The 27,920-nt window shown below is 39.2% G+C and overlaps 1 protein-coding gene across 2 annotated transcripts in view; it reads right to left on the reverse strand.

The window, feature by feature from the left end:
- The window catches only part of TMEM135 (transmembrane protein 135), a 187,208-nt gene that overhangs the window by 13,763 nt on the left and 145,525 nt on the right, over nt 1-27,920 (reverse strand). For both annotated transcript variants that reach the window (XM_054813467.1, XM_054813476.1), the window contains 3 exons: nt 7,123-7,164; nt 5,457-5,603; nt 3,229-3,298 (listed from right to left, as the gene is read on the reverse strand). In XM_054813467.1, coding sequence (XP_054669442.1) covers nt 3,229-3,298; nt 5,457-5,603; nt 7,123-7,164 — 259 coding nt within the window. The remainder of the gene's footprint in view (nt 1-3,228; nt 3,299-5,456; nt 5,604-7,122; nt 7,165-27,920) is intronic.

Below are 27,920 nucleotides of genomic sequence, written 5' to 3' on the forward strand. Positions count from 1 at the left end.
AGCTCTGCTAAGAGCCATTTCTCCACAGAGATTTTGAGTTGGGACTCAGATCAGCCAGAAGTAGCACCACAGTGAAATTACATATCTGCAAAACTCATTGAATAAACCTTTTTTTTTTTTCTCTTTTGATAAACATGTAGAGATTGCAATCATCAGAAAATAATCTCATATTCTTTTTGGTCTTCCTAGTCATTAGGTAAGTTGTGGGGGTCATCTGGTGTCATCTGCAGCACCAGCAGAAAAAATGGATAGCTGGACTACTGCTGTTGGCCAATGGCTCCTCATTGTAATCAAGTGGAATCCAAAAGAGAAAAAATACCGTGTAGCTCTGGTAGCTCTTTTCAAACATTTACAAACCCAAAGCATTTCAAGTATTTAAAATCTGAAGGGAAGTCTATGAAATTAGGTAGTATGTTGTTACTAAATGTCACATAAAAGCTATAATGGATTATGTCAACTAGCTAACGTGCATTTAAATGCGAAGCAGGAGAAAAAGAGCATGCGATGATAATTAAAGCAGAGATACGATAATGAGAAGACGAGATGTTCAAGGGTAAGGGAAAATATAGCATGGACAGGAAATTTTGGCAATAAGCGGCTCATCGGATCATTATCAGATTTGAAAGCTCCCTTAGAGACATGGAATTACAAAAACATGCTCAAATGTCAGCTGACAGTTATGACTGATGGACTCAGGAACAGCCCTAGGGAGAACTGAAAATGCATTAAGAATTTTGATCTTTAGAAATCCAAATACGTCAAAATAAATGTTTTCACTTATTTTTTAATTTAAAAAAAAATCACAGAAAAGGCAGGAAATTCAAAGATCTGGGTCCCGCTTCAGTGATATTTCCCTGATAATGCTATTGCAGTCAAGAATAATTTATACTGAAATACCATACAAGACTGGTACAAGAATGAAGTGTAGTTCAAATGCACAACTGGTTTCTCTAATGAGAGAACAGCCTTATAAAAATCTCTTTTTAAAAATTATTATTTTTAGTCAAGGCAAGACTTAGTTCAGCTCCATTATCAGTTGAGTTTTCTTCTCCCCTCATCCCCTTCAAGGGCATATGAAACGTGAACAAAATGATGCTGAATAAACAACTGAAGAGGACAGAGACTTCCGAATATGCCCTCTTTGTTCTTCCTGTTCTTTTCATCATAAACATGTCTCCCTACCCACCTACCTTAGCCTGGAGAAGAGGAGGCTGAGGGGAGACCTTATTGCTCTCTACAACTACCTCAAAGGAGGTTGTGGTGAGGTGGGTGTTGGTCTCTCTCCCAAGTAACTAGCGAAAGGGCAAGAGGAAATGGTCTCAAGTTGCGTCAGGGGAGGTTTAGATTAGATATTTGGAAAAATTTCTTCACTGAAAGAGTGGTCGGCATTGGAACAGGCTGCCCAGAGAGGTGATGGAGTCACCATCCCTAGAAGTGTTCAAAAAATGTGTAGAGGTGGCACTTCGGGACATGGTTTAGTAGACATGGTGGTGTTGGGTCAGTGGTTGGACTTGATGATCTTAGAGTACTTTTCCAACCATAAGATTCTATGATTCTATGATTCTAAGAAAGGATAGAGAGTAGTGTGGGGATGGTCTACTGTAATCCGAGGAACTTACAACCTGAACTCAGATTTGGGTCAACCTGAAATCAGGCTTGGGTCTAACCGAAATCAGATCTGGGTCTCTCAACTAGACTAATTCAACAAGACTAACTCCTATTTCTTGGTCACCCTTCTGTTTTAAAGGCATTTCAAGCTCATTATATTCCATAACAGTCAGATCATCTCTCTGTTTACCCATGAAGTCTCACACACACATTCTTCCAGCAGATTATGACAGTTTTCCATGGAGAAGAGGCATCAGTTCCACTACGAGTACTCTAGTGAAATCCTTACTTGTTTGGTCGAACAGTGCTTGTATAATAAGAGTGTTATGAGGGTACTTATAGCTTTGCCTGCTGAGTATGTAGCATAGAATGCATAAGGATTTTGTGTGAGATTAATAAAAAGCTCAGAAAGCAAGTCTGGACTAATAGTAGTTAAGACTTAATTACTGTGAAATATGCATAAGTAATGAAAGACAGCACTTTATGTAGAAGTGCAGCATACTGAAGGTATGGCAAAGGTTGTAAAATTGTGAATTTTAATCTGGGTTCTGATAAATGTATGCCATACCTCCAACAGAAAAGTGACATAACTATCCTGAACTATTTGCAAATGCTCTAGCGCATATTCTCATCCTAATTCAGCAGAACACTTATGCACCGTCCCAAATCTTATCAATTCCAGTGTAACTTATATCCATGCTACACAGCGGTATGCTAATACACTGCAGTGTAAAAAGAGCGTAAACAGCTCTACAACACAAAATGATGTTGTTAATAAACATACATGAATAAATGTTGCACTAGATCTCTTCTGATGCTAAATTTAAGCATAGCTCTTCTGAGATAACATTAACTGTATATAAGATTTTAATTTTAAAACGTTGTTTTTGAAAGTAATATATATCAAAAGCATCTGAAGATACTCAAATCCATTTTTGCTGCTCCATAAATAAAAAGGGGTAAATTATGAAGTGACTGAGATCTTCTGGAGTCTGACCAACTCCTAAAACAGCCATAGCATGTGGTACCACCTGTGCCAACCCAACGCCAGCCAAAACAAATCTCCTCTACACAGCACGCCTCTGAAAAAAAAAAATGAAATGCGCTGATCACATGAATAAAGGAGGACGGATTATGCCACCGGACATAAACAGCTCTTCCTGGGCGCAGCAACTGTGACCAATCTCTCATTACCCTGAGCCCTTAAAATAAATGAACGGAGGAGCGAGGCCAGCGCCCGGCAGCAGCGTGCCAGACCCGCGCAGCTGTACGTGCGCCGAAGCAGCACATTCCAGGTGCTTTATTTAGGGTGGAGTCACAAGTGGGCTCAGCCATGAAGTGCATCACATAGTTAAACAAGTTCCTTGCTCCCCGGTCCATTTTTTCCCACACGTTTTATGTTATTCATTCACTCCAGCTAATCTGGAAGACCAGAGAACTTTAACCCCACCACCACCCCGTCCTAAATTGAGAAAATCTGTTTTCAGGCTTGTCACATTTTCAATAGAAGAAGAATTAGTAACAGGCTCCTTTCTCACTTCCTAAGTATACAATTTTCTGACTAAAGACTTTCACCTTACCTTTGCCAGAGTTTGTCAATCTAACTATTCCTGCACTTACTTTAATACAATATGAGATGCAATTATCTTCATAGTGTTTACAGCATCTATGCCTTGGGCCATGTTTGCACCTGCAAAAAGCACAATGAAACACATATTAACTTGTAGCTGTTTTCAGCGTCATCGACAGGAGACTTCATAAATTCTTCTTGCCTAAAAATACATAAAGTGCTATTTTCCCACCACTCATTCTCCCCATTACCCATTGAAGGGCACTGTGAACTTTTACGACACCATAAAATGACAATAAAAACTAACAATACTTTAGTTGTACAGCAGAAGTGTCTGCACACTTTTTTGGATCCAACCTCTTGCCATGCTACACATTAAATACAAAATTAAAGAACAAATTTTCTGCTGTGGTCAACAGGGAGAAGTGATGTGACCCTTCCTGGTTTGTCTCTGCTCTGTGGTTCTGAAAAGATATTTGACCAATTACCCATTATCTGTGTCCTTACATCTTTCAAACCATTGTAAGGTTCGTTGGAGGACAATGCAGAACACACAAATGCACAGAGATACCCTGTGCAACTTCTCAATTACAAGCCTTTAACTTCTGGGCTATTTCTTCCGCTGTGTTGATTTTTATGTAGCTCTTACTTCGGACTGAGAATTTGACCTTGAGTATTTAAAAGAGACCGGCTTGGGATGGTGGGATGCGTGGATTGTACAGTTGTTAGCCTTGCATTATGTAGAATTAAAAGAAGTAATGTCATACCAGGTCTGAACATTATATTTTGCTACAGCCAAGTATTTAAGTTTTAATGCAAAATAAATTACACACTTTATATACTGTGCCAAATATCTTGGAAGTTCTGAATCGTGTACTATAAAGTCTAATGGCCATAAATCATCTGTGAGGTCAGTTTATGTAGCAAAAATTGTAATGAGAATGTGATCAGGTTACAGGCATTTAGACTCAATTATATTGAAAAGAACCATATGGAAGAGAAACCTGTGAGAGCAGTAGGACGGAAAACTGGAAGTTTTCTGAATGTCTGAGTCAGGAGTTTCAAAACCTTAAAGAAAAAATACCTCTCCAGCAATAGTCCCTTGATCCTTGTATTTAACGAACAGCGGGAGAGCTATGAGCTATCTGTAGCAAACTGAATATTGGGTCTTTAAGACAAAATAGGCATAAGCAACTCAGCTAAAAGAATCTACGTATAGCTGGGGCTGTCTTCTAGGTCTTTCGTTGCCTAATATAGTCGTGCCTGAAAAGCCACTGCTGACTTCCCTTGTATTTTTCCATTAAAAACCACAGCAAAGCATAGGAAGTCACCACGTGATGTAGGTCACTTCATGTTTGTTCATTATCTGAGCAAGTAAGATAAGCCACTACTCTGAAAACACAATGCACTCGGAAGACTTGTTTCTTTCCTGCATGTCAGCAGGTAAAGATCCGGTCATAAAACCGCTCCTGCAGAGGGCAATGGAAGTGAAGATTCGCAGGTGTGGGATGATCAGACTCCTATTTTTTATTCCATCTTCCCTATAAATGAACGACTCCTTGTGGTACCCAACGTGCCTGAAGTGGACAAATCAAGCACAGCAGAAGTACATCATCTGAACATATTAGACTGAAAAGCTATCTGATGTCACTTCTTTAAGCTCGTACTAAAGGACAATAAATTGGATCCTGTGGACCAGAAGGGAATCTATCTTACCTAACTTCAGACGTCTAGATCTGACCTTGTGCAAAACAGTTTTAGACTTACTCTTTGCTTTGCAATTTCCCATTTGCTGACAGCGGAGGCAGGCCACGTGCTACCGATCCTGTTCTTAGGCAGTTCTCCCTTATCCAACACAGGGACGCAGGTCCCCAACGAGATGATGTTACAATCACTTACGGTGACCTAAGGAAGGTCTGCTGCTGTGCAATTTCCTCTCCTTAATATCACTACTAGCACCAGCAAAACCATGCCATGAATCGGTTTTGCTGAAAATTGCCAAAAAAGCATCCACGACTCTGCCACTCGGAACTGACTGAGTTTACTCTCCCTTGTTAGACAACTGCACGTTGCAAGTCATTGCTATGACATACAGGTCTTAAATTTTGCTTCATCATTTGTCACTGCTAACTACCCAGTAAAAAAGAAGTGCAAAACACTTAAATGCAAAGCAAAAGTATTATAAAACATGGTCAAATACAATGTAACAAAACAGTAAAATGAGCTAGCTAAGACTGATTCATTTTGGTTTGTTTTTCTTTTGTTTTCTTTGACTCACACTTTGTCCATGAGCTTTTTTGTTAGAGCCAGTATGTTCATTGGCTGCGATATTTTTTCACAATGCTTTATCTTTCTATCTATTTTTGAAAATGCTGCTTCAGGTGAAAATGAATGAGTGGGGATTTCTTCTTTCCCTACAATGAACCTGAAAGAAAAAACAAAACAGAGCAAAACAAAAATTATATAAATAAATAAATACATAAAGACCAATGTAAGTCTCTAAAGTCTTTAAGTCAAGCTTGAAGTTCTTACCTGCAGGTCTGCAAAAGAAAATGCATCCTATACAGCTGCCAAACCTTGTATCTCTTTGAAAAGATCAATCCACCGACATATATTTTAACTATATTTAAACTTCAGATAATGGTCACAATTGCTGCCAGGAATTTTTTAAAACTAGAAACAAAAACGTTACTGGGGAAGTCCCATACAAAGCGAGAACACCAAATAAGAAAATAAAAAGGCACCAGCAAAATAGGGTTACATAAAGGTTGCCGATAACTAATATTTTTATGGAATATCTATTTTGTAAAATCTTCAAAATGTTTTTGCTCCCACCAAGAGCATCAAGTTTGTTTTGCTTGGCTTCACCTTCAGCCCTCTTTCCTCACGCAGAAGTTGATATTGTCAATATACCGGTTCATGTTAGGTGTAGAATTACTGTATATCAAGGGCAAGGGAGGTCATAACGGCAAGATGTTTCCTAACGCTTTGCACTGTAATCCAAATGACGCTGGGCTGTGTCAGTCTTCCTGCAGGCGGTGAATGTATAAAAATTGTGTCATTCGGTATGTGACTGAATCTCCCAGTAAACTGGTGATTTCAGAAAGCACCGTTTCTGCACATTGCCACAGGAGTGTTTCATCTCCAGATTTCTGGACTACAGACTGAACTATTGAACTATCGGCACCTTATATCATGTTCTACAGCTGTTTCATAGCTGCAAACTCTATAAAATACTTTCCACTACCAACAACAGCGAGCCTGCCTTGCTTGACTTCAGCTCTTCTCTTCCCCTGTGAGCTGCCATTGTCCGCGCACGGCGCCAAGTGGCAGACGGGTAGCAGAGCGTGTAAAGGACAGATAAGAATAACGTGTCTTTGTACTTCTGACACGACACATGAAGATGGGAGAACTTTGCAGAACTACACCAATGAGTGAGTAACAGCAGAGGGTCCCATCGCAAAGTAAATTCCAGGAGAGCCTGGACCACTATGGTGGACACAAGGTTTAGTGGCATGTTTAGGATCTCTCAAACAAATATGCTACAAGTCCATGCTTTAGTTGGGTGTCGGTCACAGAACTACTGTTGTATTCATTCAACAGTTTGTAAACACAGCAAATAAACTGCAGGTCAAAACGCAGCAGCCATATGTTTCCATGAGAATATCGGGAATCACGAATCCCAGTTTTAGAAAGGGAAAAGATTAGCGCTCCTTCAAAAATGGGCGACCATATCTCTGTGTTTCCTTTCAATAATGGTCCCAAACATGAAAAGATTCCTCTCTTGCCTTCTTCAAAATATGCTGTATACCCCAAAAGTTGGAAAAGTTTTACAACGGCATAATTTTTCTTAGGAATACCATTTTCACACAATTCAGCTGCCACTGTGCACGATTCCTCAAAATCTTCACTTTAAGCTACGTACTCACAGCGACTCTACTTACTTTAGTGCAGAGTATGTAAATCCTTTCAAGCCATCTTTGCACCTGAAACATAAAACCAACAGGTTTTTCTGTAATGGACTGCTTGCAATACAATATGAAGTGCTATGTATTAAACGTTACGTAGAAGGGCTGCGGATGAACACCAGCTTCTCATTAACGGAAAACAGCACGCCTGTAACATCTCTGTGGCTATCCTCGACTTCACAGTTGTCACCACGGCCTTGGGACATCTCAGAAACAAAGGGTACGGCATTCAAGTGCCAATGCTTCTCTCTTTTATCCAAACCAAGAGTGGAGAAACTTTTAAAGGATGGTGACAGAACCGCTGGGGTGACAATGGAAGATTTCATACGACAAAGAATTGTTGCTTTATGGAAAAGAAGTCCTGATGAGTTTTATGAAGCATAAATGTTACTGCAAGGACAGAAAGAAGGGTTGGACCTCGATAAAATACCCACCCTCTTGTGAAGAGCTGCGGGGAATAGCTATTCGGACTTTGAGATAAATTACTCTACTTTGCACAGTGCTGATCTCTGCAGCTCGTTACTTTAAGATGACTCTCAATCAGAAAGTCCCGGTTTTTCAATTATATAGTGGTTGTAATGATTCTGAGCCTGATTATATACATCCTTCCTTACAGACTATAGGGTTTCTTGTGTGAATAATGACCACAGTAAAGAGTCCTTAATTGGCTGTGAAAGATTTAGGTTATTGAATTTTTTCTGCCCAGAATACAATGAAAGGAGCTGAAGCTTGCAGCTGCTACAGATTCCTCCTGGAAAACTTCTCAGTGTCATGTTGGTAGCAAAGCAAAGAGCAGATACTTGAGGTTTTTTCCCCTTTTCTTGTTTATAGAATTGCATGGGGAATACATCATGCTAACAATGCATCCTGACACAGTACATAAAGCGCAAACGAGTAACTTATCAACACCATCATTTTGAGAATACTTCTACTCTAAGAGAAGACAGGACGGCAATTGCAACAGCTTTGTAAGTGGGAGTAGACAAATACAATCCTTTGCTTCCTGCCAGTGGAGACCAATATGTCCCTGGAAAGTCTGCGCCCGCGCTCCCCAAGAGCAAGTGACATCATCTCCCAGAAGGCACCATGTGTGGTCAACATGTGCTTCCAATGGCTGGAGACACACGAACAGCAGGAAGAACATAACGAGATGAAAGATGTTCACAGATCAAGAAAGTCTAGCTTTGTCCTGGCAGGTGAGTGCCAGGTGCGGTGCTGGTGAGATGTCCCAGCATTAAACGCTCCTGGGAAACTCTTCCCAAGGGTATGGCCTTCAACAGGTATGTTTCCAAGGACTTGGTTTTGTCACCATGTCCACAGTGCTAAGTAAGTATCAGGCACAGTTACACACAGCACCAGAAAATTAATCCTAAAAAGCTTCTTTTTTAAAATGGCTGCACCTAAAATATTGCTCATGTATATAGGGGTTCAAGGCAATCACATACAAATAAAATTGCTCACTGTATCTTTAATTAATATCGAACTAAAGACATGTAAACATTTTACTTTTTATGATTCTTTATCTATGGAATTCAGAAGCTGAAAATTATCATAGAACTTCTACAGAAAGATGGATTGAAACGATTGGCGAGTGATGGACTGAAACACGTGAAATCAGCTTTGCCCAGAGATCACAGCAAATCACTGGCAGAACTACCAACAGAGCCCAAATGCACAGGGCTTACATATACCTGCTCTACCCACAGAACCATGGTCCAGCATCACAAGTTTGATTTTAAACCTACAGCTGACTCAAAGTTAAATTCCCTTTGAGTTAAGGGCGTTCAACACGTTACGTCTGCAAGCTGCCAGCTCAAGAATAGGGCCTTAGTTTCTACTTTCCTTTTCCAGTGAGTTAAAACCATACACGAACTGAAATCTAAACACACATACAAGTGTTTCCAGAATAATATTGACAAAGAAAAGTAATTACAGCATGAGCATAATGATGTTTTTGCCTTAATCACTCCGATGCAACTGCACGTCGAGTTGCAAGCATTCAATTATTCCTTTACTGCACCACCAGATGTCCCTACCCAACTAGTGCTCAGACCGACCCGACCGACTGATGCCATCCTACCACTCCTTCGCTTTACGCTCTCCTCAAAGAAATCGTCAGCCCAATCCTTTCTCCACTAATATCGAAAATCAGAAGATATCTGAAAGAGAAAACAACACTCCAACCCCCTCCTCAGTAATCCAAGAAACACGACAAAGATTTCTAATGCCTATTCTAATTACACGATTAAAGTCGATTCTATGCAATAAGTATTTGGGGTATCAGAATTTTATTAGGTTCTTTTTTTTATGATATTAGTTATTCTATACAGTTATATAACTACAGCTATTAATCCCCCTGCAAAATGCACCAAAGTTAAACAGGTAGTTCAATATGGAAGAAACGCTAAAGATACAATTCCATTTTTAACTTCCTAATTTTTTTAATTATAACACAGTATAAAAGTGCCATTTAAGTTCTTAAATAGAACTTAATTCATGCTGCTTGCTGTCTAAAATGTCTTGTGTAAAGTCATTATGCAAAACTAAATGGTTATGTGGAAATATTGCATATTATGGGTTTCAAAAACAGGAGTCCTAGAAAAACAATACTTTCGATCAAGAGTCATTTGCACTGTAACTCCCCCTCCTCTGCCACGGCAATTTTGCTCTTAAAAATGAAGCTGCAACCAACACCAAAACTGGAAATCTAATTTTTGGCTTTACATCATGAATTCAGTATATTAAAGGCCTCAGAATATTCGTCTAGAGATTGAACTTGCCTCATTTATTCACTCACTAGGTACGCAACACCGGTAGCAACAAAAAAACCCCTCCACATTGACTCCAGACACACTTCTTTTTGGGGGGGACAACAAAAACCCACAGTGCGGAGACATCACAAATTCAGCAACCGGCCTCGACGGTGACTGCTGAGGTCCAACGCTAGCTCCACGTGGCACGTTTCATGAACACCTGGCTGCTAATAACTGAACTAAGACTAATGATTTGCTTCATTCAGCCACTAATTGTTAATAATAATGCCACCGCTAATTGGTAATAATAACTTTTACTCAATGCTTCATTGCTCAAGGGGTGAAAAAGCCTGCACTCTGCTGCCGACCCCCGCGAGCCATTCGAGCTGCAAATGAGCACAGTAAAACACGTGACATGTGCCCAGCGTTGCCGAGACGGGAAAAATCTCAGTAGCGTATTAGAAGCTTGGTTTTAGGGTATTATTCAACCTGGAAAGCCTGAGATAACGGGCAAGCTGTACGCTGCTAGAGGTGCTCGGCGTAGCTCATCTCCGCTACCATTCCCACCGCCCCGAATGCCCCAGGGACAGAATCCCAAGCTGCAGGAGGGCAGCACCATTTTTTGCCCAGCGAGCAATAATTTAAAGGGCGCATAATCTGGTTACATTTTCCCATCAGAGGGGAAGTTGTCCCTGGTACAAAGTCAGCGGCACCAGCAATTCCGCCGGCTGTCCCCACTGGGCACCGCGTACCTGACTGGACAGCAGAAATGTTCTGCTCCGCTCCAGCTTGGCTTTGGCCAGAGCTGTGGTTGGAGCTGGAGGCAGAATCAAGGAGCCATAGCAATAAATTTGGGTTCTCCAAATTCCTCTGATGGGACAATTTTGGCACATGAGCAAATAAGGTCGATTTTAATTGTGCATATTTGTAACATAAATTTAACTTATGGCCACACACATTTATTTTTTCATAAAGAAAACAGCAAAAGTGGAACAGAGCCAAGGCTTGATACTAACTATACTTCCAACAAGACACGACCTAACTCTAATTATTTATGTTTGTGTGTGTAAAGAGGTGCTGTACGTGAGCTCACACTACTCTCCCTCCATCCTGTGGGAAGAAGTTGTTCTCACACTGACCTGTAAGGCTGGATGCCAGCAATTTGTGTTTTGGGGGTTTTATTAGTATGCCTTGTCATAAGTCTTCTAAAGATTTTCTCCATGACCAACTGATATATCCTGCGCAAGAAGTACTTTTCACCCACGGAACTGGTAAAGAGAAAGCAGCTCGCAGCAACAGCATATGCCATGTTTAACAACACCCCCGTATTGCTTATGTTATCCTTCAGGGTAAGAGTAAATTAGAAACTCCTATAGGCAGAGCTCTCATTACGGCCACGCGGGGAGGAAACACCGCAAGCACAGGACATGTGTTGGCATTTTACTGCAGCACATCTGCCTGTAAAGATTGACCGAGGGGGGGGACACGACAACACAACCATGTTTCCAAGTGTCTTGTTTTACAGAGAGGGAGGATCACAGTGATGAAACATGACTGTGCCTGAGCACGCCAGCTACATCCCTTGCTATGAAATCCCTTGCTATTAGGAATTAAAGGCTATCTACGCTCCTTTGCGAGCTCTGCTGAACTCTGGAGGATAATCCATTTTCTGGTTTAAGCTACTTAGAGAGGTTACTATACCCCTCCTCCTTCTGTTTTTCTATCCTTCATTCCTCATCTCCTCCCCAATGTTAAGAGTCAACAGCAACGGTCGTCATTTTTCTGAGACGTCTTCTGTATCCATTTTTCTTCTTCATTTTCCGTCTCCTCTTTTGCTCTTTCTTCCTGCAACTTGAACTCCTATTTTGTATCTCCCCCCATCTGTCCTCTAAATATTATTCTCAAAAGCTGATTTCTTTTTCTTAAAAAAAAGTATCCATCAGTACCTACTCCATACCTCCTCTTGGTCTGACACTTTCCACCGTGCTAATCAAGTGGGTTGTGACTACGAGATTGAAAGTGCAGAATAAGCACCACTGAAAAACAGGATTATAAAGCAATTTAAGACTCAGGGACACACGCTTAATCACTCTGAATTAGAGAAATGGAAGAATTAGTTCAAGCTCAGTTCTAAGTTGTTTTGAAACTAATTTGTTTATGTGGTGACTGTAACAGAAAATCACATTTTGGAAACATTAGTTTTGCAAAAGGCTCTGGGAACCAAGAAGAATTCCAAACCAGTAAGATCTTCCTCATGGGTGTAACTATGTAGAAAGAAGTTACTTTAAAATGAAGTATTTTATATCTCTGGATATAAAGTTTTATAAATTTTTTTATCTCTGGATATAAAATAAGAGTTAATCCAGTCAAGTCTGATAAGACAAAGGATACTGAAACCAAAGGTTGTTCAGAAATGTGTACCACTAGTATTTGTCCCAGTGGAAGAACACACATTTTCAAGTGGAATATATGATTCCTAAAAATTATGATCAGACATGCCCCAAAATCTATTTTGACTTGTCATTACTTAGTTGTAGTGAACTTTCCAACTATCTGAACAGTACCTAGATCCTTCTCAGTGACCAAAGAACATGATTATTGTGGTAATCCTAATGCCCAAATCCATCGAGCTGTCCGTGGTTTACGATGAGGCTGCAGAAAGACATTTTGATCCTCATTTAGATAAATCTATGGGGAATCTTTAGAGATATGGCTATGTAAGAGTCTTCTGACTTCAAGAACTATTCATGACTCTCACATCAGCTTAAAAAAAAGAATAGTCTGCTTATGTATTTTCCCATTAAAGTGCATCAAATCTAAAATTGCGGCACCCCACTTGGAAGCAGAGAGGCATTTAGATGCAATTCCTCTGGATCAAAACCACCACTTGCAGTTGAGTAGCATCTAAACACAAAGGAGCTTCCTTTCTACACCTACAGTTACACGAGGCACAAGAGATCGAAACACAGCAAGTTTCCTCCATAGATGGCTAGGATGCTTTAACATGGAAGATTCAATGAGATTTTTTTGCTGCTTCTTTTGTCATTATGGCCATTTCAACTAATCACCTTTATTTGCATTTAAGTAAAGACATTAAAACTTGCATATCTCACAAAGATAACTCAACCCAAAAAGAATATCCATGTTTCAAACTAAGTTATTGTCCACTGTATAGACGTGCAAACATTTTTGTCCATCCATCCAGACGGAAACGTATCTCTTAGAAACACCGAACAGTCATATCAAGGCACCTGGAAATGCTGAGAGCAAAAATAATCTGTTCCATGCACCAGCTGCCGTTAACTTTAACATTTCCCCCAATATCAAACTTAAGCCCTTCCTTCGTGCTATGTCTCCATATCCCAAATTTTCCCAGATGATGCAGAAGCAGGAATAACCACCTGCTTTCCTCTCTTCCTCCACTTTGCCAGGACTGTGATGGAGAAACCGCTGGAAAACTTTTTCTTCCCCTCCTCTCTCCAAGGGTCAGGAAAAAGGCTCCATCCCGTTGGACCACATAACCCAGGAGAACCAGTGACAGCTACAGGCAGAGACAATGTCACCACCGCACTCGGTGTCTTCTCCAAGACTCAACAGGATCACGAGGCACAACTTGTAACTTGTGCGGAGGAAATCCAGAGGCAAATTTAAGGGAGAAAAGGATTTACACCCAGATTCTCTCTCCTCTGAATTTCCCCTTTTTTGGATTAAACACTTATTTTCTTTCTATCTTTACTCACAGGTCCTACCTATTCTACCCAAGATTATGAAAAAAATAAAATCTAATCTTCTACCCCATGGACAGCTCATAGCTTTCAGAAGACATGTCAGAAATCAGATTAAAACGAACTGAAGTCAGAAGAGTTGTAGCGCAAACTTATAAAAAACGATACTTCAAACTATTAAATGTGCAACGCAGCTGGGATCAAAATGCAATGAAAAGTCTCATTGCTTGTGTTTCCAAATCAGATTGATAGTTTAACTTTTGTGTGTTTAAATAAAAAGTGCGAGAATGTATCCATGACATTTCTTTGAGCTGTGCTCGAAGTATAAAATGCTCTTTTGAAAAGGCTATGTTTTTGTAAGTATTACATGCAGTGAATATAAAACTCTATTTTTTAAAAAAATAAAGGAACAAAGAAAGAGCAAGTAGGGACAACATTCAAGGAGCACAGGACAGCATGCACGCTGGTTTTTTCTAGACCTGTATTGAACGTGTCCTTTAGAATCCTTGGAAAGAAAGGGTAAATGGAGATGACAAACAGTGTAGTCAACAGTGAACTACGGTCCCATTAGGCTTTCATGTAAATCCAGGGAATTACATTTTTAAAGAAAAATTCTGCAATTCTGGCAAGAATGTGACACTGCAGTTGAAAAGAAAGCTGTTGATATTGAAGTTAAATTACAATACTGGATTCAGGGTTGCAAACCAAAGCTGTTATCAATCAACGCTTCAGATCTGATTGCTAATCAAGCTTTGTGTGTTATTGCCAGATATGAAATCAGATTTCTAGTGATGTTAATCATCCTGCTACTTACAACGCTCTCATTTCTTCAGAGATCAGTGCTTCCTGAAATGTGCATTTTTTGAGTAAATGGAATTTCTCAAAAAAAAAATCTTAAAAAGAAAGCAAAAATTACTCTGTATTACTTTAGCCCTTCCACGTCTGTGTAGCCTCAGCGCTGGGCTGTGGGCTCAGGAGCAGCAACTGAGTCACTCAGATGGCCCCGTTCCCTTCTCAAAACCCTTCATCAAAGCCCCTGCCTCACGCAGCTAATAGAAGAAGCCAACGTCAATTAAAAGAGCTGACTAAACGATGAAGTTAAGGATTTATTTGCTTAGTTCAATTGGTTTGGTGAATTTTGGAAAGCGATGTCATTTTTCCACTATCCCATTTTAAACTTTTTCTTTACAAGTGTTTTATCAAAAATCCGTATCCTTCTGCTACAGCAAAACCCAAACATTCTCTCCAAATCAGGCACAGAACAAAAACAGGACATGGAAAAAAAAAAACCCTGAAGGCATGAAGATGGGAAGTCGAATTGCCTCTAGGGGCACAAGGATACACAGAAATGTACCTTGAGACGCGCACAAAACCACGTCCCTCTCCACGGCGAAGATGCGCTGATGCCGTTTCATTGTTGTTAGAACAATGAGAACAGTGAGTCTGTCACCAAAGGGACACGTTGTTATGAAATTAAAAAGCAAATGATCTTAAATTCGTACTGGGTTTGGCTGAGGTTAAATAATGGTGGCATCTGCAGCAATTCCATGTTACACTGAGACCTGTGCTAAATTTATCTACTGCCAAATTCTCCTCTGGCTTTTTCTACTGGCTCTGCAATTGGAAAAAGGAAAAAAAAAAAAAAAAAAAAGAAGCTAAGCTTGTTGGAGCTGTTTTCTCTAAACATACTTCATGCTATTTGCAGGTGATTCAAAATTTCAGTGAGGGAAATCTCTCTCATAGAGATTGACTGATTAATTCAAGTATTCAAGAGAAACGGATACGACATTTGCTTTCCCCAGATGATGCCGTAATTGGATTTGAGGGAAATGTCTGGCTGTTTGCTTTGTTTTGGTTTGGGGAAAATGTGATTATGAGGAGATGATCCATTTATATCTTTAGATGATATTACCCATATCCCTGACATTTAATAAAATTGACATACATAATCAGAATAAACTTATAATGAAATGAAAAGCTATAAAAAAATTTTAAAGAAATTAGCAATCATTCTGAATATGCCCAGGCCATTGCCGAATTTGGTTACGGAGTGAAGATGATATATGCCTTTTAGATCAGTGAGTCGTTATTTGTAATGCATTGACTTGAAGTGAGATTTTCACTCTGTTACTCAAAAATATTCTTAATCGCCTACAATGCAGAACATTGCCGAAATCACCGAGACTGTTACCACTAGGTGTTGAGCCATAAACATTAGGACAGCATCAGTTGGTTGCTACAGTCAAGTTAAATGATCGTGTTGCAAGGTTTGTTGAAACTTCAACTTTTATTTCTGGCTATATAATATTGCTTTGTGATGACTGCCCCAGACAGATTTACCTGCTTACCTGGAGCTGACACGCAGATCATGACACTGTGCTGTGTAGGCATACCTCTGAGGTTCATACGTATCGTAGGAAGTCTTGAAAATACATTAAAACCCCCAAACTCCGCTTGAAGAACCACAGGGTGAATGAAGTATTTAAGCACAGCTGCAGAAAATACTATTTTGAGAACCAAATTTCAGTGTTACCACAGAAATTCACTCCTGAGTAACTCCCTTGCTGGCTTACGCTGCAGCAAGGGCCCAAACTTTATTCTAACATAGTTTCATTTTAAATTACTACAGTGATGTTCAAATAGATCTTATTTTTAGTGCTGCACATCCAAGTGCAGTATTTGAAATAGAAAGCTGCATCACCAAAACAAAAAGGAGTTGAGAGACTGGTCGCAAAACTTGGAGTGATGTAACGCAAAGCCCAAACCTACAGGTCACAGTGGGAGGGGGGGAAGTGTCACCTCTGTGATGGACTTCTGGTCCTTTGTTATTCTAATAATCACATAAATGTAGCTTCTGAACATCTGCAGTGCTTCCAATTTTGATTTTTTACAACAAACAGTTTTAAAAAATGTATGAACTCCATACCAAGAACTTGTGCAATCAGCCAGATAAAATACAAAATTTCCCCAAAAATATGAAGGGGAAAAAAATTTATTACGTAACATGAAATACTTTCTTCAATTAACTAATTTAACCAAGTGAAAGAACATAGTATTTATGAAAACAACTCTCAAAAAATTATTGCTGGGAAGTTAATCGCTATTGATATCATTGTTTATAAGATCAATAAAATCTCCCACAATTATTTTGCCCTGCAAATATACCAGCGGTATTTACAACTACTGCGCAGAAACAGCATCAAAGCCCTCCCAATTCCTATCACTTCTGTGAGAGTGCCACCATGTCTGGACCACGCCACAGTGTCCCAGTTTTTGAGTTGACTGCATTTCATAAAATTATCAACTTTATCTAATTTTCACAGGGTAATTTCTAGCATCTCCAAGAGGCAAAGCATGAACATGTGAATTGAATCAAGGAAATCAGAAACTGTAAATCCAATGTGTACGTGTTGGCATCTCACCATAGATAGAAAGCTTCAAGGGAGGCATTGTGGTGGGTTTTTTGAGGTTGGGGTGTTGTTTTTTCAAACTTGGAGATTGGAAACGCTGCCCCAAATTTCCATTACATTTCATCTATACCAAGAGCTCTGCACTTACACATAAGAGAAAGAAAAAAAAATCAGACTTAAGATTAATCAAAGAAATATTAGCCCCACTTTCCAAGCTGGGGAAGTAAGATATGTCACAGGGGTATTATGATGAGCGTTGTTTGTACTTCTCCTGTGGAGCACAGAAATTACACCAGGCAGCTGAGAGAATGCACCCACTTCGAAAAACACAACATAGTGTGACTATATCACTGAAAAATAACATCAGAAGACTTCTGCTACTTTTCTAACCCAATCTATACACACAAATTATATTTTGTTGTTCTTCAGTGCCACATGCTAGATAGGTATGTAATTACATGGCTCCCCATTTCTAGAATGCTTCATCACAATATACAGCTACGTACAACTGATGTGCCTTTTCCTGAAACATCTGACTAATCGAGTATTTAACAGCCACCAATGAGATTTCAGCACAGTGGCGATGTGGCCAGTGACGTCTGATATTGGGAATGGGCTTTGGACTTTAAACTATACCTTGTTTCACCTCCATCCCATTTCTTATAAAAGTCAAGAAAGTTTTAAATGCAAAATACTCAACAATTCACAAAAAACCAGAAAACGCAACGGGTAAGGACACCTAGGTAAGTTTTGGGCTGTGTCAACCTGGGAATAAGTAACTCCCATAAAAATCAATATCCATAAAAATGATGCAATTTTACTTCCTGTCCTTCCAGGAGTTATCCCGAAGTGTAATGACACTCTATCCTGATGCAACTTTGGGAGCTCGAAGTAATGCCTGCTTTAGTAGGAATAAGATGATGTGAGTGGAGAAAGCAAATGGCACTGTGTTCAGAGCCTCTGTCTGCCTTTGAAAAAGATTTATAGGGAATAATAAACATTTAAAATAGCTCCCAAATTAGATGAAGGTGAGTATTATTAACCCCAGTTTGGTTTGTGAGATTTTAAAGAACAATTAGCTCCTCTCACCATTTCCCACCGATTTTAAACTTCTGTTGCCTTCAACTAGCTGAGACTGAAAACAAGTGACACGACACCAGGAAGCCAGAACTTATACATTAAAAACTTAAACTTATTTGGCAAGGTAAATAAATGGTACTGACAGAAACAAGCCAATCCAGAAATACTGGCTAACATCATCTAAATGAAGACATACCAGAACCTCTAAGGTAGAGCCAAAGCTTGTTTTAGGTCTACAAGTCAAAGTTTGAATCCAAATCATTTGCATATGCAAACATATCATCAAAGTCACAGAGAAAAAACGTCAGAAAATTCTTGACGACTTATTTTTAGTCAGAAAACCCCTAATTTCCAACAGCTTCTACACTCTATCAAGCACAGCCATCATCAAACTCTGCATCTTTGTCGTTTAACAGAGAACAAAAAATACATACAAGTTCCCAAGTAACACACACTATAAAAAACATAAATATGACAATATTTTCTTTTCCTTCCATATTTTTTCTTGTTTTCTTGCAATGTATGGGGTCAGTTTCTAGGGGAAGTTATTACTGGCAAAGACAAGGATCTTCTCTTTATTGTTATCAAGGAAGGCTGTCGGGTGTCCTACAAGAGTATGGCACTGGGGTGTCTCGCTACTGAACAAATCCTTATTTCAATCCCCCTGAACCAGTCCTGAAGGCAACTCCTTGAGGGGACATTCACCTATCAAAGCAGTCTCACATGGAGCTATCTACAGAGCTAGCTCGGAACACAAGCTGAAGCACTCCTGCTCATATCACTGTCACACTACGCCCAGGTGCGTTGGTCCTACCAAGAAAAGCAATGATTAAACTGATATTGGCAACTAAGCTAGCACTGCGTGGCATTACTGTGCCACAAAAACATAACAAGTCAATGGCAATGAATTCTTGTGTCTCCATCAAAGATCCACCTCACACAAAACTAACATGCCATTGGAAAATCACAGGAAGTTGGTCTTTTATAATAGACAAGGCCTAACCACTGTTGTTTTGGGGAACAAAAGATCATATTCAGCCTTAAATCCAGGATAAGCATGGGTAACCGGCACAACTAATGGCATACTTGTGATGTGTTCACATCTCCTTTTGTCAGCTACTGAATATGTAGCATAATCTTCATCCTCCTGGCAGCGAGTCACCTCATTTCTGGAAAAGGACAACTACAGACTGATTATGAGCCACCGATGTGACTGCAGTAGTGAAAAAGCCAACATAACTTCAGGATGCTTTAGACAAGTTATTTTTAGTAAAGACAAAGTTAAACAATAAATATCATACTGTCTGGGAAAGGAGGAATTAGACAAAACTGTAATTCAACTGGCTTCCTAAGGAGGAAGGTGCCCACTGTGAGAACCCGTCATATATAAACAGACATTGTAAGCACCTGGAGGACAATCATGAGGACACGTCTGACAGTCAACACACACTTGAAAAAATTCCCAACAAAACCCCAAACCCTTTTACCACTGGGTAACATTTGGTGACTAGAGATGAAAAGCAGCATGTGTCATACACCATTGACTTGATTCAGGCTTTGGACCCTGAAGCACGTGACATTTTCTTTTACAAACAACCAGGGAAGCATAATCTAATGGAAGATACTTAGAACAAATGCAAAACAGGTTAGACAAGAGTGGTGAGAAAGCAGTTATCAACGGCTTCCTGACAACCTGGAAGGATGTCCTAAGTGGTACTCCTCAAGGACCTCTCCTGGATGTTTGCTACTCGGTAATTTCAGTAGCGAGAGAGGTGACAGAGCAAACAGTGTATGCCTATTACATTTGCAGATAACACCATGCAGAAAATGGCCACAAGTGGAAGAGATAATCTCAGAAAAAATAGGATGCTATTTATCGACTGCATGTGAATTATATATACGTAGAAACAATCAACTACACAAATACAGGATAAGAACTGTGGAGGGTGAAAAAAGCAAAAGCTGCTCTGGGATGTAGAAGAAAGGCTACCAACTGCAAAACACTGAATTAATTCTCTTGCTTTATCATGTTTATCAGTTTTATCAGCTGAAATAAATTTTCATATGCATCACACTTCAAGGTGGACTCATGTCAGGGAAACCAGAATAGAGCAATGAGAATTATTTGTACACAAAGTTTGAAACAGCTGGGGTTGTTCACTCTAAAGAAGGGGGGAGAAGGGTAGAGGGAGACAAGAAAAGAAGAAGCTGGGAGGATGTGGTAAGTGTTCACTACTTAAGTTTGCTACAAAGTGAAGGGAATAATCTGTTTTCTTCAATGTTTCTGGTGGACAGAAGAAACATAGACCAAAGTTGAATCAAGATATATTCAGATTAGATACTCAAAAAATCTTGTGATAGAAATGGCTCAGAATGGGAACAGATTGTTTATGGATGTCAGGGACAGAAAAGTTTAGATAATGCTTATCTTACATGTTCTCAAATATCCAAAGCTTAAACCAACTACAGAACCTTATTAAGGGGGGAAGGAGAAGTGGAGATCCTTCAGAGCTGTGCTGAAGGTTTCTTTGAGAAGTAGCACTGCAGTGAACGAGGATCCAGAAGGGACTCTAAGGCACTCTTCTACCCAGGTCAGCTCTTGGTTCCTTCAGCTGAGAAAAGGCTCAAAGAAATACTAAATAAGAACAAGTAAATAAGATTTTAACTTTGAATTCACCTGTTTATTGTTAGAATTTTCTTTCACTTCTAATGTTGAAGTCACAAATGTAACCATTTGTGCTCCTAGAATAAAATTTGTGTGGTCCTCATTTTAAACTTAGATAGCAAGCTTAACGTGCTTTGTTGTGCCTGTAAATATGAAGTCAAATAAAATGGTGTGGCAAACAAACCTTCATGTGGCTGGAATCCCAGCAGGTCTGGGAACAGAAGGTGTTGGATTGCGTTTGTTATCCAAAAGTAAAGGTCAGTTTTGGAGATTAACTTCATGAAGAAAAAGTACAGGTGTTGCCCAGTGCCCCTCGGTTACGGGCCAACAGAAGAGGCACAACCAGGTAAATAAATCCAGATGACTCCACTACACACCTGGAGAAGTGACACAACTGCCTTAGATGTGAAACGCAATTGAGGGACATCTGTAGAAAACAGATCTGCCACTACTTCTGTGTTTGATAAACATCTGCAGTCAGTAAGAATTAACTGTTCTACTTGATTGTGCCAGGTACTTTTTCCAAAGTCAGCATTTCATAAGAAACTATGTCGGCCATGACTGATAGACCAAGGACTCAGCATGAAGATGGGGGCCATGCTCGTACCCACCCAGGTTAAGCAGGCCACCCTTTCCTTTTGCTGCAAGTTTTCTTGTATGGAGTGCTTCAGGAGACATTTTGTGTCTCAGTTTTGCTCATCTCAATCTGACATGAGTTCCCTTTTTAAGGCATGAGTAAGAATAAATAAACAAACAGAAATTTCCAGTGACACATCACTTTAATTCCATCAGAAGTGCCAAGATGCAGCAAACCAAAGAAAGAATGTAATTTGCAAAGGAAACTTTTGGCCCACTGGACCTGCTAATGCTACACACGTTAACAGGAAAAGAGAAAAATCAGTGGGCAAAGAATTTGCACCGTGAACTATTCCTTCAGCTCTGACAGCTTTCCAGCGAACAAGTTCTGTTTACAGTAACGTCCAGGACGTTTGGACTGTTTTCTTCAGGGGATTACATTTCTCCACCTCTCTCTCCCCAAGCCAGAACATGTCTTTTTTCTAACTGCACCTGATGCTGACTCACAGAGCGCTCTGGATGCTGCAAAGCCATGAAAGCAGATTAGACAAGGCTGCTTAATTTTTAATTTGCAGTAATTAGGCGGAGACGACTCCAAGTTCTAGTGGCATGTTCTTGGCAGTTTTTTACCACTTTAATATACTCGTCGATGTTATGTAAACAATTTTTCAAGCTTCATATAGCAGATGGCAATTCTTGGACCTATACCATTTGGAGTGTTTATAATAAAGTTATAAAACGTACTTCACGCAGAAGCCAACTGCAGAAAAAAAAAAAAATGGTTTCAAAATTTCACTTGTAATCCAGCAAATAACTACACCAATAGCTTTACATTAGCAGGACAATCACAAGTCAACAAAATTGTGCTTAAATTGGGCAAGTTATTATTAAGTATGCAAACCAGGCAGTGTGTACCATCTGCAGGGTCATTCAGCCTACCGATTACTTACTGAAGTTTGATTTTATTCATTATTTTCCACTGGCTACTGGCGTACAACATTGTCTAAGAATAGTGTTATACATGTTTCACCCAAGAGATACTAATAGTCGAGGTAAAAAAAAAATATTGGTAAAAGTGGAAGAAATTAAAGGTATATGGAATGAGTAATTGTATGAATGTGCAGATTCATGGTAAATTTAAAATATATACTCACAGAAGACAAGTTTTTAAACTAACTAAAAATAAATTGCTCTTCAATAGGATTTAGGAAACCCAAGGCACTTGTGAAAAGAGACGATTAGAACTGTAATCAACCAAGAGCTGACGTTTTCCAAAAAAAATGTGAAGAAGCCATGTTTTGAAATGATGTGTTTCAGTCGACAATACTGAGAATAAGGAAAGGATTCATGGCAAGGATTAGGATGCTACAAATCATATGGAACATATGAATAGGAGTCTGTTTCCATGTATCAATAGGGGTTTAATTTCTGAATGAGAAGCTTAAGCAAGGGCACATTCCTTTGTAAAACATCCCACGGGTTTCCTAGAATACGCAGACTTGGTAACATCCTCAGTTCTAACTTTACTCAATAGGTTCTTATAAATCTGCTATCAACATTTCATTTAGTGCTTAAAACAGTAAAATATTGGAACTGATTTTTGAGGAGGATAATAAAAATAGAAATAAAGTTCATGATAGGTAGAAAATGAATTTTTTTTTTAAAGAAATATTTGTCAAGAAGAACTGGTTGTAACTTCTGAAAGTTTGCCCCTCTGGCTGCTATCTGAAACCAAGATTTCCCAGGGGAAAAAAAAAAAAAAAAAAAAAAATCTTTAAACAGCTGGAACCCATCCTAGAGATCCAAAATAAAGCACTTGCGAGTGAATTCCACACTCAAAAGCTCTAATCAGTACTCTATACAAGCAACAAAACAAACAAAACCCAGAAGGAACATTAACATCCCTGGTAACTGGTGTCTACTAATTGCAGAGCATCAGGAGAGCTTCAATAGGAAAGCAGAGACTGAATAGGAATGTCTGATAAATCTACTGCTCTGAAACACTCCACCCGGTATTCTTGACCCTGTAGGTCACAACCTTTTGCTCCCGAGTCACTCATGCAAAGGGGGATAAAGAGGTTTAGCCCATTCTATTAAATCCTTGTAATTATGTGTTACAGTTTTAAGTCATCTAGCATGACATACACGGTAATTTGGTGAATCACGCATGCCCTTTTCAAATGAAAATACAATAGACAAAATGGATGTCACTTTAAAACCTTCAAGGTAGCCCAAAACTTTGTAAGTTTAATTACTTTTTATATTTAGCTGCTAAGAATTCTGTGGAGTAGATAAATTGTAGTAGACAAATTAGATGTAATAGCCTCCGATTATGCCTAAACCAAAGAAATGTGAATTATTTCACAATGGAAGGACATTAGAAATTTATCTAAAGTTTAAATCTACAATAAAGATGGGAAAAACACATACTGACCAGAACGGTATGAAAAACAGGGTACCATCAGAGAGCAGCATAGTCATAAATAAGTCTTTGAATAGTCAGTTTTCATTCTCAAATTTCACATCACTAACAGTTTGCTGTCAAATATAATATTTCTTTTATGGTGTAATTTGGCTGAAATCTGCCAAATGTACTGCATAAAAATGATTACTTCACCTTATGAATCACTTTTCATCAACATACTTTTAAATACAGCTGTGAAACTTTTGTTCTAGAGAAAAACAACAATTTTACATTGTTGATTTATCTGTGATGGAGCAAAGGGTGGAGTCCGGGGATTTGGGATGTTTTCTTTTTTGTGTTCATTTACTAGTTCAGTATTTGAAGTATAACTATTTATTTTATTAATACCTTTCAAAATACATAACAAAATATGTGCATTTTTATCTTGGAAAACAACATTCTACGGCAATCAGTGATGAATGTGCTTCATGATGCGGCTGCAAAAAATTGACCGTGGAATCCAGTTGAGTTTTGGGGGACAAAGTCCCACCTCCAGTCCAGAATGTCAGAGTTCTGGACTTCACTAGGGAGTACATTTTAGCTGCATTTCTAATCCTACCACCAATGGTGAGGTCTAAACCCTCTAGAGACATGTCATCTTCAAGGGCCCCACGTCTTGCAGCACAGGCAGAAGTGTCTGAAGTGACAGTTTGAAAGGACAAAATAACCAATGTCTGTCTTATTCAGGCAAAAGCCTACTAGAGCATTTTCATTAATTCTTTCCTCATTTTCAGATCCATGCTCCATCCATATGGGCCAGAAGAAGTTACGTGGAAGAAAGTCTAGCATCGAAGGAGCAGAGGAAAGTTCATTACAAGCAATTTGCACCATGAATAGCTTCAGTGCTTTCTGAGCTGTTTCAGAAAAAGTTCCCAAAGGGGTTTTTTTTCGTTTTGTTTTCACAACGCAGACCCAATTACACTATTTAAAAGATCTTCTCTGGAAGGCAATCCTCCAAAATGTTGTGCATTCCTATTCTCAGTGCAAATATTCCAGAGTTAAGAGGCTTCTCTTATTCCAGAGTCAAGAGCCAGCAATGCTGATGTCTAGAAGACTCACGAACCCTGTAGGTACCACCTTGACAAAGCAGCACATGCCTTGAAACTTCAGAATATTTCTGTGGTCAAGTCACAGAGGCTCCACAGAGCCCTCCTCTACATTTTGATTTGGTCATACACATTTTAGCTCTCTCTTGTTCAAATTATATCATTTTCTTTTATCCAGAATACACCCCAGACCTTCCTACGCCTTGCAAATGAGTAAGGCGGGTTGCAGAACACCTTTCCTCACGTGGAAGGCACATCAAGACACAAGACACTCTGCAGCGTCGGTGTCAAGTAAGACAACCGAGTTCAACCCCGCACGTCTGCACTGAACCTACTGGCTTGCCAGGACAGGTTTCCACGTGAGGAGAAGGGCGCGTACGCGCTCCGGAGTTGCTGGTGGTTTGTATAATGAAGCTGTAGAGACAGACGATGAAGAAAAGACATTTTTATCTTCTCAGATTTATGTTGCGCTCCTGGAGGTTTCAGATTCTCTTACCGGACATTTATGTTGCCCAGCATTATTTGTGAGGTTTGTACACAAGGTTTTTCTGTTGTCCCACTGATAGGGAATTTGCATGGTTGCAATCAGTAACTTAACTTTCAGATTGATATTGAAATGATGTTCCAAATTAATTTAAATTAAGAATTAACAATATTCATCACCTTTTTGCTCTGATACTTCAAACTATGCCAAAAGTTTTCATACCAGACATTTCCATGCGAAATACCATTACTGATTCATTCAACGATCAAAATCTGAACCAAGCATTTTGTGAATTCAATAAATGATACCTCCCACCACTAAACATATCCACAGAAGTTTGTTTTTTTTTTTTTTCTTACATTTAAATACAACTGAATTATATTATTTTAAAGAAGAACCCATTGTATCACTGAAGACAGTGAACAGGACTGCTCCCTCCCCCGGGTCAGCACAGGGCAGGCTGTATTCTGCTTCTGTAAACTCCTTTTACAGCCCCCTGCTTAGAATTTGGGTTTAAGAGGTGAAGATGACTTTAGGTGTGCTTTCAGCATTGGGTTGAATTTCAATCGGAGAAAGAATTCTTTTTATTCATCAATGAAATAAAAAGTATAGCATTTTCTGTATGGTTTTAATTAAGTTGAACTATGAGAGGGTGGGTCAATTCTTGAATTAATTTGGCATCCTGAGTCAGCAATGTGTTTTCAAGTCCTGTACAACTTAGATTTTGAGTATCTGCATGCAGACAGCATTGTATTGCTATTTATCTAACTTGCCAGCACATCATAGCGCATCATGGTTAACTTCTCTCCCTTCAAGGTTTTTTTTTATAAAGGAATTTTTCTTCTTTTTCTATTAATAGTTTACAAAAAAAAAGGTAAGCTATATTGAGAAGGGTGCACATAAACGGCTATGCCTTTTTAGAGACAGAAAAAATACCAAGACTTTAAAATGTCTTTTATTATTGACCATACAAGTATTAAGTCATTGTGATCATCCACATTCAACTTCTCTAGCAGCCAAGTTGTTTAAAACCGGTTAAATAAGTTTTAGGTTTTTTCATTAATAGTTAAACCAACAAGTTCTTCCAGAAGCAAACAAATGCACCGAGCCTGATTTCCTAGCAATGTGCACAGCAAGCATATTCCACGGCTGGAACACCCTCCTGCGCTCTCCGGGGTCTCCAAAGGACGGGGATCACCCAGCAGCCTGCAGCCATCGGAATATCTGTCTTGTCTACACAGCTGCTTAGCTTCATGAAAAAAAGCAGAATTTTCTGTTTCTGTGGGACCTTTATGCTTTTTCAAATCTGACCAAAACATGCTCTGGGGTTCAAAGGTTCCTAGGAAGGAGACTGGCAGAAACACAAGACAGTGCTGCTGCAAACATCCCTCCCCCTGCGGAAACCGGGCGAAACACGGCTGCGAGGTCAGGATATCACTTGACAAATATACATGAGGTTTTGCAGTTATCTCCCCCAACAGAAATTATGTCTGCTAAAAGGCTAACATGAAGAAGAGACACTTAAGAAAAACAAACTCTCCCTGCATCTTATCTTTTTCACATCTCGTCATCTGTTTTTACGGGACGTTTCTATTAACATATGTTCACAATATGATTTTTCAGAAGTTGCATATTAAATCCAATCCATTATATTTCGAAATGGAGACTCTCATAAATCATTTTTTTACCCCCTTTTTTCCCTCAGACTGCCTCACTCCATGGGCACAAAGCCGCTTAATTTTACATCCACAGTGAATTTGATAATCACACTATTTGTTGCTTAACAGCTCATTGAACGAGCAGTTTTAAAACTTACATGGGATATTTTTCTAAACAGATACACAACAACTACAGTGGTCTGTCATATCGAGGTGCCTCATTCAAGGAAACACTCCAAAATGATACAAAGCAATATAAAACTGCAAAGGTTTGCCACGAATTTCCTAAATCAGTGCTTTAATGAATAAGATAATTTGAGCTGTAAGTACCTTAACGAAGAAACCCCCACTCCATAACACATGTATGCAAAACACTAACTGTGGATGTGTATATAAACTAAATTATACACTAAATATAATCTACACTATAAATTACTTTTTAGACCTTACCCTTTTAAGTTCCCAGTATTAGGTGAAAAATTAAAACATTACACCAGCTTGCACATCAATGTCTAAAGGTATAAACTGATATATATGAGAGACAGAATTATTCACTTTACTGGCAAAAATTTACTTCCTTCTACTGATGAAATTTCAGAAACTGTGACAGAAAGGAAAATTTGCTGTTTGATGCTGTTCCTTGTTTATATTGTTTGGAAACACTTTTGCTCAAGGTTAGATTAGCTGAGAAGGAGCACGTTAGCTACCGCAGCATCAACCACGCAGTCACAACATGACAGCAAACGTTACAAAGAACATTTCCCATTGGCAGGTAAGTGCAGAATAAAATGGGAATCTAGGTGAAACAGTAAAGCATTAAGATTTGGGATATCCACATTTTCCTCATCTTTAAATGAAGCTCCCAACATAAGAAAAACCTAGTCTTTTTTTCTTCCTGTTAATGGTTTTTAAA

Source organism: Grus americana, chromosome 1 (assembly GCF_028858705.1).
Source record: "Grus americana isolate bGruAme1 chromosome 1, bGruAme1.mat, whole genome shotgun sequence".
Classification (NCBI taxonomy): domain Eukaryota; kingdom Metazoa; phylum Chordata; class Aves; order Gruiformes; family Gruidae; genus Grus; species Grus americana.